Source organism: Cyanistes caeruleus, chromosome 1, assembly GCF_971803275.1.
Source record: "Cyanistes caeruleus chromosome 1, bCyaCae1.hap1.1, whole genome shotgun sequence".
NCBI lineage: Eukaryota > Metazoa > Chordata > Aves > Passeriformes > Paridae > Cyanistes > Cyanistes caeruleus.
In genome coordinates this window covers 3,597,797-3,612,307 of record NC_141701.1, presented here as the reverse complement: position 1 = coordinate 3,612,307, position 14,511 = coordinate 3,597,797, and the positions used below count along the sequence as shown (strand labels likewise).

General features: G+C 41.4%; 1 protein-coding gene across 23 annotated transcripts in view; it reads right to left on the bottom strand.

Annotated features, from left to right (window-relative positions):
• Positions 1–14,511, bottom strand: part of TSNARE1 (t-SNARE domain containing 1) — a 449,654-nt gene that overhangs the window by 238,592 nt on the left and 196,551 nt on the right. For all 23 annotated transcript variants that reach the window (XR_015283186.1, XM_086877018.1, XM_086877108.1 and 20 more), the window contains 3 exons: positions 9,501–9,591; positions 6,376–6,450; positions 4,372–4,428 (listed from right to left, as the gene is read on the bottom strand). Coding sequence is in view for 22 of the 23 variants with exons in the window: in XM_086877018.1 (XP_086733144.1) it covers positions 4,372–4,428; positions 6,376–6,450; positions 9,501–9,591 (223 nt within the window). In the remaining variant the exon portion in view is untranslated. The remainder of the gene's footprint in view (positions 1–4,371; positions 4,429–6,375; positions 6,451–9,500; positions 9,592–14,511) is intronic.

Genomic DNA, 14,511 nt, shown 5'->3' with positions numbered 1-14,511 from the left:
AAAGCAAGAATAAACTGATGCAGTTGGGAGAAAAAAAAAATAATAATAAAAAAGCTTGTATATGCAAATAGACATTGATTATCCATCTTTGTGCTCCTAAGAAATATAATTTACTGACCTTTGAGAGATGGGTCAAATAGGCCCATAGAATAAGAAACAAAGGCATCTTTTTGGCAACTGCCATGTTCCAGAGCAGTAATTATCCTTTCCTCTCCCCATGAGCAGCAGGAAATGAAGAGGGATGCCATTACACCATGACAATTACTGTAATTTTAATTTCTAAATATTGCTAGGAAAGTTTCCTCAAAAAAAAAAAAAAAAAAAAAAAAAAAAAAAGAGAGAGAGGAAAGTCTGTTCAGATTTTTGATGTGGTTTTAGATAAAACTCATTCCCCAGCTAAAACAGAGCTTAAAACAGAGCTGTGCTTCCCCTTCTCCCACTCCCTTGGGGGAACCACCCACAAAATCTCCATGGTGAGAAAATCCCACTTCCCTCCCCATTAGTGGAGAGGAGGGAATTGCAGAGAATCACAGAGTGGTTTGGGTTGGAAGGAACCCGAAAGATCATCTTGTCCAACCCCCTGCCATGGGCAGGGTCACCTTCCTCTCTCCCAGGCTGCTCCAAGCCTCATCACTTGAACTCATTCAACCACTGGCACAAAACCAGATCCTTTCTATCAGAAGCAGATGATGCTGGGTGCACAACAATTATAAAAAATTAAAAAGAAGGATTCTTTTCATCTCCTGTGCCCAGAGACATTATTTGCTCTGTTGTGGGATTTTCCACAGCCTACCATTAACTATTTTAATATTATGGATAATCTATTCCATTCTATTAGAACATTATCATATTATATCCAGTTGTTGCACTGTGGGATGGATTTCAGCCTAGAGGACACGTCTGGTCAGCTGTCCAGCCTCTCCTGCACTGACCACACTGTCCCAGGCTCCAGGGAACACCTGAAATACTCCCACTCCTACACTGAACTCTGCCTGGGAGGAGGAGTTTGCACCTTGGTGCATCTGTCCAGGAGGAGAAGTGGGATTTGAAGCCCATCTGTCCCAAAAACAATCAGGAGTAGAGGTGACCTTATTCCCAAATCCTCTCTCTGCTGTAGGCTGCACCAGCAATTCCCATCAACTGGAAATTACCTTCCAAAATTCCCCATAACGAGCCTTTGAGGTCTCATTTTGGCCAGTAGGTGAAGACTTAAAATTACTTTCACAGATTCACGGCAAAGGGCTTTTTTCCTCTTTTTAAATTGTTGCCACAAGGCAGGCTCAACAATGATCATTTAGTGTAGCAAAAAGTTGTGTCTTTCAGTATATGCACCTATAGAACTCCATCGATTTGTCTATACACAAACACATTCCTACAAACACATATTTGATTAAGAATTTATATAACTTCAGGCTTCAAGGAGTTTTGGATCAATGCCTTTATTTGGCCTTTATAAACAAATAAACTCAATTAAAGAGTACTTACAACAAACCACAATGGGCAAGAAACTAATTTTCCCAAGGCTTCCCCATGGCATTTTTTACCTGTTACATGGGTCTAGGGAATCAATTACTCCCTAAAGGGAAATTATTAGGGCTTGTGTTACCCAACATCTCACCTTTCCCACTCACCAGAGAGGAGGAGAGAAGTATGGGGACAGGCATCCAGAAAAATGAGTATTCTTTACACCTCTTACAATTTGGTGTAATAAATTAAAGTATAAATAAAAGAGAACAAAGCCCTGCAGGCAAGCAGTGCTTGAATCAAGGCTGGATCTGCACCAAGTCACTGTGCAGCTTCACAGGGCCCATAAATCAGGTCTCCTGAACATATGTAGTATTTTGCATTACTCTATAGGGTGTTAACTTTAATGCCTTAATATATTCACATAGTGGTCAGGTTACAGTTCCTGTGGGAACCATAAATTTGTATGTCCTGGCCAATCTGCTGCTGGAAAAATAATAATAATAATGTTAAAACTAACCACACCCCCACACTGCCTTCAGCAGGTTTTATACCTTTAATTCTTCTCCTTTCTGTACTTGAGGGAGGAAGAAGAGGTGTGCAGCTGTGAACGTACAGGGAAGCTGAAGCAGATGTGAATTAATTTTCACCCTTTTCTTGCATGAGGGCTTGTTTGTCCCCAGCCCAAAAGTCACTGCATGAAAAAGATTTGGTCTTGGGTGTGGTCAAGCCTATTTCTGAGTCAGAACACAGGACATGCTATAACCTCCTTTTTCACAATCCAAACCACTTCACCTGCAAGCAACAGCTACAAGGAGAAACAACCTGAGCTGATCCAGTTTAACCCCATCGCTGCTGATTCTGCCTGTAGAACCCAATCTCCCAGTAGTTGGATTCCTTCTCCTTTGCCTGGTTTAAGGGGTTGTCTCTGTCCCATTCCTCCTCCAGCCTCCTTTTGCTCCAACCTCACCATTACTCACTTAAAGTATTAAAGATTTGAGTATTTTCATCTGACATCCTATTTTTTCCCCATATTAAAACTCTGTTTACTTCCAAAGAAAGTTGTATTCAATGTCATCAAGCAATTTCAACATACCAAAGGAGCTGGTTTCACCCAGGCTTGATCCCAGTGCCAACAATTCCCAGTAATTAGCACTCCTCATTTTATTTGCACTGGTTAATGGCCAGCAGTTATGGAGCAGCCATGGCCATGCCACCACCTGGTAGCCCAGGCAAGAACAGAGCTGTTCCCTTCCCTTCAACCCACTCCACCACAGCAGTCAAATAAAGCTGGTTAAAAGCCCAAGAAGTGATGCAATACAGGCAAGAAAACAAATCACAGTTAATTTGCACAAAATGACCCAATAAATATTTGACATATGTGGGATTTGACCGCAGTTAAAGGAAATTTTACTTATGCCCCTGTTCAACACGGATTTCCAGCTGGTGGAAAAAAACAGATTGTTAATTTTTATAAACACAGAGCTGAAAAGTAACATCTGTGCACAATCTCTCCAAAGGTAGCAGTGGGAACCCTCATTCTGGATAAAGGAATTCATGAGCCCTTTGTAACCTTCATTTTATTTCACTGACACCTAAACCAGCTAAGCCACAAGGACTAAGGCAGAATTGTAATTGCTTGAATCTTAGTTAATATTAAAGCTTTGGTCCATTAATCTGCACTAATGATGGGGTCTTCAGTGCCACCATTCCACTCTTTTTTTATAGAGAACCATCAATTCAAAGTTACAAAGTACAACTATTTCTTATATACATTAAGGAAGTTGTAGAAAACCAGGCAGCACAAGGTAGGGAGATAAAAATCATTAGGAAAGCAGAAAACTTGATGATTTCCCCTTAAGTGATAAAAAGTATCAAAAATATCAGAAATAATCACTGAAATTAGACACAGAGTGCTGGGTTTTGGTGTCACAGGATCAGCTGCAAAGCCCACAAGTTTCTTAGCATGTAGGATTTAAGATGCCAAACTAATCTCTGTTGGACCCTTACTTCACCAAAGGATCTCCTGGAATCAAAACTCTCTTGGAAATCTGTGGAGATTCCTTAAACACACACACACACACACACAGATATTAAATCTATAGTATTTTGCATTACTATTTATAAAAAACTACACATTTTTTCTGTATATATACATGTACACTTACACAAAGATATCTTTATAGTCTTAATAATTTGCATATGTTCACTGTCACACGTGCATCTAATTACATTTTTTATATATATTCACACACATGTATATATGAAACTGAATATGTGCATAATATATGGAGTAATCGGTATAAATGAATATGTATATATATGTATATATGAATATTTATCTGAATAAATATATAGACTCTGATTCTATATAGTATTTATTCATTGAAAAATTTCCTAATATGGGCTAAAAGAGAAGTAAAAGGCTCAATTTGCATATGTATATAATAGTTAACCACAGTGCAATGTAGCCAAAGAAAGCAGAGAACATAATTCCTCTTAAAACTGGAGACAGGATTGATATAAACTCTCCTTAAATTCTTCTATGATATTGTCCCTGGAATGTGATCTCACTGCGCCTACAAGCCCAGCTTCCAGGAAAAGGGGGTGTAGGACTGCTTTTTGATATATTTCAGAGCAGACAGAACTCCCATCAAGAATGGAAAAACGGCCCCGTGAGGATAGAAAAGCAGAGAATAATTAAACAGGTCTTATATAAGTTTTTCTTCCCTGAGTCCTGTTATCTTCCACCTCCAAAGACGTCACGCATTTCTACTGGAAAAAAAACACCTTCAGAGCAGGCAGTGGAGGAGCTCCAAGCTCTTCAGCATCGTTAGTGGGGTTAGAAAACAGCTTTTTTTTTAGAACTGCACTTACTTCCAAACACAGAGACACACGTGAACTTACCTGTTTGGTGCTTCTCTGCCCAGTAGGGAGCAAAGCTTTGGATTTCTCTGCTATTTTCTGTTAAAAGGAAAAGAAAAAAAAAAAAAAATCAGAGGGAAAATGGCTGAGAAAACAGAGTCCAAATATTTAGGGAAGGAGTCACATGAAGCTATTTTCTTCTGCTTTCCAAAGAAAATGACAAAGAGAAAGCTCTTACTCTTTAGAAAAAACAAGGGAGTATAAAAACATTGAAAAGTTCAGTCTTGCAGGCATTAAAAGTCTTCAAAGCTTCCAGAATGACAAGGTTATCAAAACTGAAACAGGCATTTAAGGAATGACAGCTAGGACGTGGATAAGTAGCAATTTATCACTCAGATTGTTTTCCTGAGGCAGCCGGGCATTCACAAACTGCTGTGGTTAATTTTGGCACTTCTGAACTGATGACAGTTTTTAAAATAAAAGAAATCCAACCTAGATATACAGTTCAGATGGACTGTACTCATGAACATTAGGGGGAAAAAAAGAAAAAAGACATTAAAAGATGGTTGTGTGTATATGGGGGTGGAGCTCTTTACCCAAATAATTCCAGCTTCTCATTCAAGACATAAAATAATTTCATTTAAAGACCCTGCACTCAGCTTCTTGAACAAGACCTGTAAATAATTTAAAATATGAGGCAGCACTAGAGATGATGCAATTCTATTACACGACAGGCAGGCTGTTGAACTGCAATTTTATGTACATCCATTTATTTATTTAATTTTTAAGGCACAGGCAGCAAGGATGGGAAATCAATCAGTCCAGAGTGTTTCTAATAGAGACACATTATTAAGTGCATGTTGCCAGCCAAATTTCATTACACCTCTCTAATTACAATATATCCCTCCCATTGTTGCAGGCATGCGTCAGACTCATTAAAGTGATATACTAAAGCCACCAGAGTTTGTCCAGGTTGTCTTTTGATTAATCCAGATCTATCTCCTCACTTGCCCTGCCGGGGAGGGAAGCAGTTTGGGGATGCTAAATTTAAGTCATTACTACAGTGTTTAAAAGCAAAGCAAATCTGCTTATCAGCAGAGCCTCCCCAGGGTAAAGAGGGTGAGTAAGAAGAAAATGAAGGAACTGGAGTTCAGGCTTTGTTTGTTTTATTAAACAGCTTGATCTTGGTGACAGATCCCAACCACAAGACGTGCCTGGAAACTTTCTGGCACAGCCAAACAGCAGAGCAGAGACAGAAGTGGGGTAACATTTGAGTTAACATTTTCTGCAAGCAGGAGAGGTGAACTGTGCAATCACCTCTCCTTCTCCCCCAAGAGTGGAGGCACACCAAAATAATGTCATGGCTGAGCCAGGGGAAATGCTTCCCCCTGAATTTGGTACTGGGGAGGCCAGACCTCAAATCCTGGGGTCAGTTTTGGGCCACTCACAAGAAGGACACTGAGGGGCTGGAGAGTGTCTGGGGAAGGGAACAGAGCTGGGGAAGGGTCTGGAGCACCAGGAGCAGCTGGGGGAGCTGGGAAAGGGGCTCAGCCTGGAGAAAAGGAGGCTCAGGGAGACATCACTCTCTACAACTCCCTGACAGGAGGGTGTAGCCAGGTGAGGATCAATGTCTTCTCCCAGGGAACAAGGGACAGGACAAGAGGAAACAGCCTCAAGCTGCCCCAGGGGAGGTTTAGATTGGATATTTGGGAACATTTCAGCAGAGAAAAGCTTGTCAAGCACTGGAACAGGTCGCCCAGGGAAGTGGTGGAGACCCTGCAAGTGTTCAGTAAATGTGTGGGTATAACCCTTAAAGAGATGGTTCAAGTGGTGCTGAGTTGATGATTGGATTTGATGACCTTAAAAGTTTTTTTCCAACCTTAATTCTATGACACTATGATTGCTCAACCGACAAAGAAAGAAAAGAGGGAAGAAACTATTCACTAGCAGCCCTGTGGAGATACTTCAGGCTCCCAGAGGTTACACTCACACCTAACACATCCCCAGATTCACAGATGGGAGAGTGGAAGCAAGAGAGACACTCACTTTCTGCACAGCTCCGTATCTCTGGATGGCATCTGACAGCTGGTTCTTCAGCCTGTCCAGCTGAAGCCGTTCTTGCTGCATTGGGAAAAAAAGAAGGGTGGTTAGCAGATCTGTCAGAGATAAATCCAGTAGTAAGGCTCTGTCTGCAACCACGGGAAATTGTCCTGGTGGGAGATACCAAATAAATACGGTGAGCATAAATGGTGTCCTAAAAGAATCAATCACACTGGGCCAAGTGGATTTTATTTTAGGAAATGTGATGATTTGGTCTTTCAGTCCAAGTTAAATTAAAAAATTCCACTTTGGATATTCAAGATAGCATTGGAGAAAATAACTGAAGGAGTCTTTCTATAAAAAGTTATTTTTTCAGATGACAAATAATGATAGAATTGATTGCATCATTTGGGAGATTTACTGGATTTGATAAGTCAATCAGCCACAACATCTCCCCTCCTTTATGACTGTCAGAAACCAACTTATCTTCATGGTTTCCAAAACTTGAAGTGACCCAAATGTCACTGCTTTTATGGCTGGAACTTGCTCCAGAAGGATTTCAATCTATGTTTAAAAAAAACCCAACAAAACAACAAAAAATCTCTTCTTGGAAGGATGAACAGAGCCTGATGCAAATATCCAACATGCTTCCAAATCTCTGCTCTCAGAAGGAATGAACAAACCCAAACAAAACTGTTCTGTGCTCTGGATTTCAGATTTCACATGTGCAGGAGCTCAGATGTCCAGATTTTACAGAGGGAAATGCTGCAAGGAAGTGGGATGTCACCTTAAAAGACAAGTGAAAAACAAAACCAAATCTACACTAAAGCCACTGAGCAGAAACGTTCACTTTCCAGCCATTTCAGCTGCTTCAGAAAACTGCTTGGGACTGCAAAAGTAGATTTTATAAAAGATGGGATAAACATTTTTAATTTTAATGGCAGCATTTTCACACACCAAGAAATATCCCAGTTCCTCATCTAAAGATTTAAAACCATTTTTAGAGCAGGGCAAGTATCATCATTTCCATTCTACAGATTAAGGTCCATAAATGTTAGGTTTGTTCCACATGCAAAGTAAGATAAGATTGTCACCCTGGAGAGCTGATCTTATGCTCCAGCACTCACCCTACCAAAAAAATGGAATTCCAGGTCTACCTCCATTCACATCCTTTGAGGTTAGTTTGGAATGAAGCCCTAAAAGAGCCATTTTCCATCAGTCTCCTGCCTTGTAGCACACTGATCCACTTAGAGCAGCATCTTTGCTCCTGCAATACTATCAATTTGCTCAGCTGGGCATCCTGACTCCAACACCTCCAGCAGCACTTGGAGATTTATGGGAACTCAGAGAAAGTCCCATATTGCATCTCGCTGGCAGTGCATTTCTGGTGGAAAATAAGGAAGAAAGGGGATAAAAAAGGCTTTTTTTTTTCCTGTGTGTGCATGCAAAGCAATCCACAAAAAAATGGATTGGTGAGGACTGACTATAAAGCTCTGTAAGGCTTTTCATGCTGTGAGTAATTTTATGGGAGGAGAGTTTGCAGTGCTACACAGATTCCCAAGAGGGACTTACTGACCAGCAGCCAATATCCACCAGAACAATTTATTCTATGTAAGGGACAGCGGCTACAAGCTTTCTATCAAAATTTGTAGGTTTAATTACTAAAACTCCACTATTAGAAGAGTTAAAGAAAAAAAAGAAAGTTCAATTAATTGAAAAGTGAGCAGAAAAAAGTTATTATACAACGTAATAGAGAGCAGCAAATTTATTCCTCATATTACTGAAATTGTTTCGGTGTCTATTTCCTTCAGCTCTTAAATATTTTCCCTTCAGCTTTGCATTTTTCTCCCCATGACAGTAAAACCTCTTCTCCTGAGAGTCCCCATGGGCTTCAAGGGCAAATAATGACATTCTTGTGTGGCACTGAAATTGGGTTTAATGTGACCTTGCCTGATTCCCCTTTGGACACAATTTATGTCACGAAATAGAACCTGGAGATCAGCACAAAAAAAATAAAAAATAAAAAAAATTGCCCAGATTCCCATATCTCCAGGGCATCCTCTTCTGTTTCATCAAGCTCAGATGTAATTATGCAAGAAAATGAAAAAAAAAAAAATAAACAAAACAAACAGTCCTTGCCATCCATCACTAGTCAAAGCGATTTGTCAAAAATTATTCTTGTATTAATCTTGATGTCTACATGTGGAAACAGTCATTCCAGCCTTCCCTCCCCATCCTCTGGAGAAGACCATCACCCATTCATTTTTATTTTATTTTTTTTTTTAAGTCAGGCTGAATTGCATGTGGTCCTTCACAGGTTACCAAGGAACCCTGAGGTGATCCAAGTTTTAAATCCTTATCTCAACTGCCTGTTGGCAAGTGCCACAAATCCAGGCTGTAAAAACCACTTGGTCAGAGATGAGTTGTGTGTTTAGAGCAGTCTTATTTCTAGGTGGAAGGTCAGGGAAAACAGAGTTGAAGTAACACAGGACTTTGGAAAATGGCAGGTAGTGAGTGAGAATAAAACATGAACTCAGGAAAGTTCCTGACTTAGAAATCATGTCGATGCTGGAAGCAAGAATGTAGCAGAAATCAAGTAGAATTATAAATTCTAATTTAAAATCCTGCTCTGATCTGGCCACAGTCTGTATTTATCTACCCCCAAAGCTGCCTTTGCACTAGCACACAGCACTGAATCAGTGTCACATCCAGATATATTCCATGGCTTTGACCTTTCCCAGACACTCAACAGACTCCCAAACTCACCTGCACCCCGTGCACCCACAGCTGAGTCTTTAACCAATGCCAAACTCATGAATCCAGATGAGTTCTGCAACATTTTCACCCAAACTGAGACCCTGAGATAGATGTGAACTGGCCAAAGGCTTCATTGTTGAGTTTTTGATTTCCAATTCCACAGGAGCCAGTTCTGGGAGGAGAGCTGGTGTCAGCAGCTGTTTTCCCCTGAGTCATTTATAAGTGAAAACCACACTTGTTTGAGAGGAAAGGAAGTTATAGCAAGACAAAGAGCTTAACAGCTTTAAAGTACCCACTGCCACTTCTTATTTTCATTATTCCTCCTTCCACAAGACCCATCATTCTCCCCCAACAGCATCTTGACTGACACATACCCTGGATGAGCCTCTGACAACCTCAGACAGCTGCTTGATGGCTTTGGTGCTAGTCGTGATGGTTTTATTAGTCTCCTGCTGGGTGGCATGCCTGCAGAAGAGAAGAGATGATGGGAATTGCAATTGAAATTAATTGCATAATGAGACACTTGGAGAAATCTATCAAGCTGCAGAGCAATTGAGACAACACAACAACAGCAGCACACTGAGGCACAGGAGGGCTGCAGGAGTCCTGGGTCTTCACCAGCAATGGAAGCCAGAAGGAAATACTGGAGAAGAGATGCCCAAAATATTCTTCCTGCTGTCAGCACAAAGACGATGCCTGTGAACCATTCAAAGGGAAGTGATGAGGTGAAAACAGGGGGTGGACAGGGAATGAGATGGTTGGTATTGCAGATTTTCAAAGAAGGGCTGTACAGCAGGAGGCAGGACTGGGGAGTTGCTGATGGCTTGCCCAGGAAAATATTGTTCTCAGGAGAGAAATCTGAAATTGAGCAGGAGAAATTTACCTACCCCTTAATGACACAGTATCTCCAGGAAAGCACTGAGGATGTGAAGGGGCAAAGCTGCTTTACCAGCACTGGAACAGGCAGGAACCACTCACCCCTCCAGCCACAGGTGCCCCTCCCTTTTACACCCCAAATTCCAGTACCATTATTCCTTGTAAGCACTGGTTGCTGGCCTTGCTCTTTGAGACCATACAAACAAAGGGGAAGAGACATAAATGCTTCCCAAAGGTATTTATTAGCTGAGTCCAGTAGTTCTCAAGTTTTCTAAGGTCAACAGAGCACTCTCAGCTTATAAGCTTCTCCAGAGAGCACTTTATATCCTTTTAGTCAGAAAGAAATGGTTTTCCATGAGGTTTCGTTCAAAAACTCAATAAATACTTGGAAAAGATATTCATGGAGATTTTATTCATGGAGAAAATTATGGGGTTTTCTCCCTTAGAGGACACATATGAGCATGAGCCACAGTTGTATCAAAAAGACTGATTTTTCAGTACTTTTTTTTTTTTTTTTTAGAGTGCTGAGATTTGCAGTGAATGGAGGTTCTTTGATTAAAAAATGTCAAAATGTCTATTTATCATCCCTCAGTCCTGAAGACCCATGGCTTGTCCTGACTCTTCACCTCCTTCTTTCTTCTCTGTCAGCTCTGATGGAGAGCACCTCTTCTGAGACTTGGGTCAACTCTTCCATCACCTCTTTTGAAGACCAAGGCCAGTCCCCAGACAGCTTTTACCAAGCACAACCTTAACGACAAATACATAGAGACCTCTCTTGTTGAGGTCTTAATCCAAAGTTTGGCATTTTTTTCCCCCACTTCAATGTTTTTATGCAGTTGGGAAAGCTGTCCAGGATCATGGAATCTAGGATGGCCTGGAACGGACGGGACCTCCAAGATCATCCAATTCCATGGACTGGAAGCCATGGGCAGGGACACCTTCCAGTGGACTAAGTTGATCCAAACCCTATCCAACCTGGCTTTGCACACTTCCAGGGATGGGACAGCCACAGCTTCTCTGAGCAGCCTCTGCCAGGGCCTCAGCACCCTCCCAGTAAATAAAATTACACCTGAGTTCATACAAGTGAAAGCTGAGTACACCATGAGGACAACATCTCTTAGTTACAGAACAGGAATTCAGATGCGTGTCAAGGGTTGAACACTCACACAGAAGGCATGGACTCCTTTGGCACCGCACAAGGAGGAGAAATAATCCCATATGGAAACAAAACCAGATCCAATAACGAGTTATTACCTCTGTTTATTTAAATTAATGTACAATTTCTGTGTTCATTCATCAAAATGCACTTCACTTACTGATGATCCCAGGACTCACCACAGCAGCTGAGCAATTACACCACTTTTCATTTGAGATGGAAGAGGTCATATCTATCACAGACAAGTGTTCCATACTGCCATTGCAAGAGAGGGAGCTGGGAATTGAATCCTGTCACATTGCTAACACTGAGGAGTGCACAGTCAGCCTGATCCCCAATCTCTTCATCAAGTATATCTTGCTACCAAATTCTATAAGCAGCAGATTCAAATCTCAGATTTCCATATCTAATTCCTCTTAACAGAAAGCAAGATGCTGGAGTTGACATCCATTTTGCAGACCTCATTAAATTATCTGCCCACAGGAAATCTCAGGGATTTACATACCAGTAATTCCCCATCCCCAAAGTAAAATGGCTTGTTAGGCTCTTGCATCTGATCCTTCCCAACCTTGAAAGTTAAATAAAGCCTTCTTCATTTGCACTGTACTGTAAATTTTATGTTAGATATCTTATGTAATAAATTGGTGCTGGGCACGAACTTTTCTCTGCTGCAAAAACCTGGGGGCAGGAGTACAAAAAAATGAAAGTTCTGCCTTCCACCCCTTAATTCAAAATGCACTTTAACCAACATGCTGGTGCTTGATTTTGGCACTTCCCACTATGTTGCCAGCACAATTAACTTCTTATTCTTCAGTTTCAGAGATGAGCTCAGGAATCAGACAAAGATTATATTTAATTTACATTAAATGCTATTGAGATCTTAATTTTTAAAAAAGCCCTCTCAAAACACTGCTTCCTGCAATATTTTATTTTAATTTGCAATGGTAACAAGATACGTTGTTGTTGTTGGTTTTGTTGTTTTTATAATTAGTATTAACAGTATTATTAGTATTATTATCTGTCTTATATTCTGCTCCCCATGGAAGTGCAGAAGTTAATTAAAGGGGTGCCTCTGATGAATAAAATTTCCTTCTCAAAAGAGTTCTCCACACAACAGTAAGCTAATACTCCATCCGTGGAGCTGCCAAGTACCTACAATACAAATGTAGTAAAAGTTTTACCTTTCCACAGCTCTGCTCTGAAAACAAACCCTGGAAGGGTAAACACCAGAGAAAGCATCTCTTAGGAGGAGTAACATCTCTTGCTGAGCATTTCTGCCTGCACAAACACTGCAAAGACAATGCACTAAATAATCCAGGAGATGCCAAACTGCTGCCTACGAGTTCCCCATGGCTGCTGTTTCCTTTGCTGGAGGAGCACGGTCCAGCGAATCCGTGATCCCCAGCTGCTCACAGTTTGTTCTCTGAATGATCATCTCTAATTTATTTATCCAGTTTTAACAGGAGCGCTGCAAAGAGGCAGATGAGGCGGTGGCTGCTCCCTTTATCCGCAGGGACACCAGGAAGGAGCTGAACTTCTGCCTCTGCTGCTTCTTTGAGACACTTGATGAATGACCAAGCCAGCGGAAAAATAATCAGACCCCAAGTGCAACAGCAAACACCAGCCAGGGATGGAGTTCTCTCTGCCTCACCGAGCCTGCCGATACTTACAATAATCCCAAAGAGCTTTGTTTCCCAGCCCCAGCAGGAAATGCCATTTCCACTTATAGAAAAAGATCTAGCTTATTTTATTTTTGTCTGATCCCTAATGGAAGAGCAATAATGAGCTTTTTGGGCACAGATCAAAGATACCTTTGCTGTAGTGGTTTGAACATCACCAGATTCAGAATCCCCTTTAGCACAGGGCACTGCACAGCCATGGAGTCGTTTTTTGCACTTAAGAGTGGCCAAGTAGTGTTGTCAAGAGTTAAGCCAGATAGTTCAGCATAAGTCAAAACTTGTCTTTTTCACAGCTGCTGTAATATTTACTGCAGACTTCTTACCCGAAAAGAGGTGAAATCAGAGTACTTTGAGCAGAGCACTGAGCTGCAGGATCTGTGGCTCAAGCAGAAGTTTGTTCAGCAGCTGCATTTACATTTATTCCATTGCTGCTGGAGACAGAAATGCATAGAGAGCATTAAATATGCAGAGGGAGATTGACACCACGGGGCATCTCCTTCCTGTCTTACAGATGGGTTCTATGAAGGATTGGTGGGTGTGGGAACAGACAGACCCCAGCAAACCTCAAATACACGTAGATAAAACTTCAGCATTGCCCATAGGGACAGCAATGAATCCTAAGGATGCTTTTCCCCTTTCTTCATCTAATAAATGTTTAAAAACACATCCAAGATTCTTTGTGGCCTGTGGAGGGGGACACCTGTAGCATGAAGTTCTGCCCTGGAGTGTGGTCAAAAACCTCAAAAAAATCCCCTTTTTTCAAGCTATTAGTGGTGGGCTGAGAGGGGCATCATGTGCTGGGTTTTGTTCCAAACCAACACCCTGATGGTGAGGCAGAGATTTGGCAGATGAGCTCTAAGCTGGCCTGCAGGCACAGGACCAGCAGCCAGCCCCTGTGAACTAAAAAAGTCCAGCCCATTTTCTATAGGGCAGGTTCTTCTAAGATATTCCTCCTTGGGAGTGTGTGTGTGAAGATTCATCCTTTGGGTAAGCGATGTGCCCCAAGGATGTCCCTCGTGGCTGAGTGAAAGAGATTTACCCACAGTCATTGCCCTGGGTGAGTGACATCAATCTCCAACAATTGATTGTTTTGGTAGCTTTAACATAATTTATTTAATATTGCTTTGATATAGTGCACTATCCTATCTGATACTATAGTAATAGTTTTAGCTTTTATGCTGCATAGTAAATAATTCTGATTGAGTTTGTTTGTCTAATCATTCATCATAATAAATAATCCATTTTTATACCGATATCTGATTTGTATCAATAAATTCTGAGGGACAAAGTTGTAAACTTAGGCTGTTGACAAAGTCTGGGTACAAGCCTGGATCCAGCTGCTCCTCTCTGAGGAGTTTAGAAAGAAAAGGGATCCTCTCTGCACCTCATGACTCAATGGGAGCCTCTCTAATAAACTTTGTCTGAAGCTCCCATTCCAACCTTCAATAGCACCTCTGAAATGATGCAGAGAATCCACACTTGAGTGGTGACCCAGCCTTGTGGTTTATCCTACACAGCCAGGATGATCCTACAGCAGAACCAGAGAATCCAAGGATATCCTGAGCTGGAAGGGACCCACGAGGATCATCCAAACCCAACTCCTGGCCCTGCACAGGACAATCCCAACAATCCCACCCTGACCCTGATTGTTCAAATGCTCCCTGAGCAGGCTTG